The sequence below is a fragment of the Tribolium madens genome, unplaced genomic scaffold (assembly GCF_015345945.1).
Source record: "Tribolium madens isolate multiple individuals breed KSU strain unplaced genomic scaffold, Tmad_KSU_1.1 Scaffold_97;HRSCAF=244;Tcas5.2_LG3a, whole genome shotgun sequence".
In the NCBI taxonomy this organism is placed as follows: Eukaryota; Metazoa; Arthropoda; class Insecta; order Coleoptera; family Tenebrionidae; genus Tribolium; species Tribolium madens.
In genome coordinates, this window is record NW_025401069.1 from 1,248,899 (window position 1) to 1,250,130 (window position 1,232).

The 1,232-nt window shown below is 34.8% G+C and overlaps 1 protein-coding gene across 1 annotated transcript in view; it reads left to right on the forward strand.

The window, feature by feature from the left end:
• Positions 1-8: 8 nt before the first annotated feature.
• The window catches only part of LOC123014789, a 4,104-nt gene continuing 2,880 nt past the window's right edge, over positions 9-1,232 (forward strand). Inside the window, exons 1-2 of the mRNA XM_044414062.1 lie at positions 9-26; positions 88-1,215. Coding sequence (XP_044269997.1) covers positions 115-1,215 — 1,101 coding nt within the window. The 5' untranslated portion in view covers positions 9-26; positions 88-114. The remainder of the gene's footprint in view (positions 27-87; positions 1,216-1,232) is intronic.

Sequence of the window (1,232 nt, forward strand, 5' to 3'; positions counted from 1 at the left end):
CGGAGAATCCAATCGAATGGATACAAGTAAGTGGCACTTTATGGTTGTAAATAAGTTTATTAATGATATATATTTTTCTTTTAATAGAATGCAATTCAAGAACTGTTGACGTATATGTTTAGAGGATTTGCATGTGATGACTATGTCGGCTTAGTTCTTGAAAATGAAGAATTCCCCGAGCGACCTGTGTATATTTCTTTCCGAAAATTATCGCAATACAATGTCGCAATGGTGATGGAAACTATTGCAAATGTTCTTCAGAGCAATCGTGCTTTCTTTGTGAATGATCGTTTGTCGGTACGGGTGGACAGGGTGGCTTTACCTGTGGGAAAAGGATTTCGTACCGCCACTGATGGATTAGCCGTAAGTTATGAAGAACATTGCCTTAGTAAAAATAGTATATATGTTATTGAAAATGATAACAATAATTGTTTGGCGTTAGCATTAGTAGTTGCAAGAGAGTATTGCAATAGTAATTTTAAAAGATCCGCTTTAGAAAAATTTAAAGGGAGAAACGGGAGAAATCTTTTAGAACAGTTAGGTGTTGAGTTATGTAGAGAGGCGGATGTCGATTTAGCAAATGGAGGTAATTACACACATGTTGAGAAATTTCAAAAATATTTGGCAAAGTATACAGTTATTGTATACGACGATAGAATGGGTCGATCAGTGTACTATGTCGGTCCACGGGCTCAAGGAAAGCCAAGTTTAAATTTGTTATTCGAGGAAAATCATTTCAATGTGATTCTAAGCYCAACCGGAGCGTTTGCGACAGCGTATTTCTGTGATCTTTGCCGTGTACGATATTCACGTCGTGATCGTCACAAATCTTGCCCTTACACGTGCCCTTGTTGTTTAGAAAAACCACCTTGTAATTTGATTCATAGCGATAAAAAATGTCAAAATTGTCAAAGAAATTTTCGGGGTGTCCAATGTTTTGAAAATCATTTAAAAAAAAAWTTATGCGAGAAAATAAAAAAATGTCCAACATGTTTAACTTTTGTAAAAATTGATTCTAAAAGTTCAAAACATATTTGCGGAATGAAGTTTTGCCGTACCTGCGSTGTTAACAGACCAATAAGGCATTTTTGTTTCATGAAGCAAAACAAGATTAATGAAAATAAGCAAATAGACAATCAGCATAATTACTTATTCGTTTATTACGATTTTGAAACAAGGCAAGAAAAAAATATCAATAATGCGTACCTACACGAAGTAAATTTGTGTGTGGC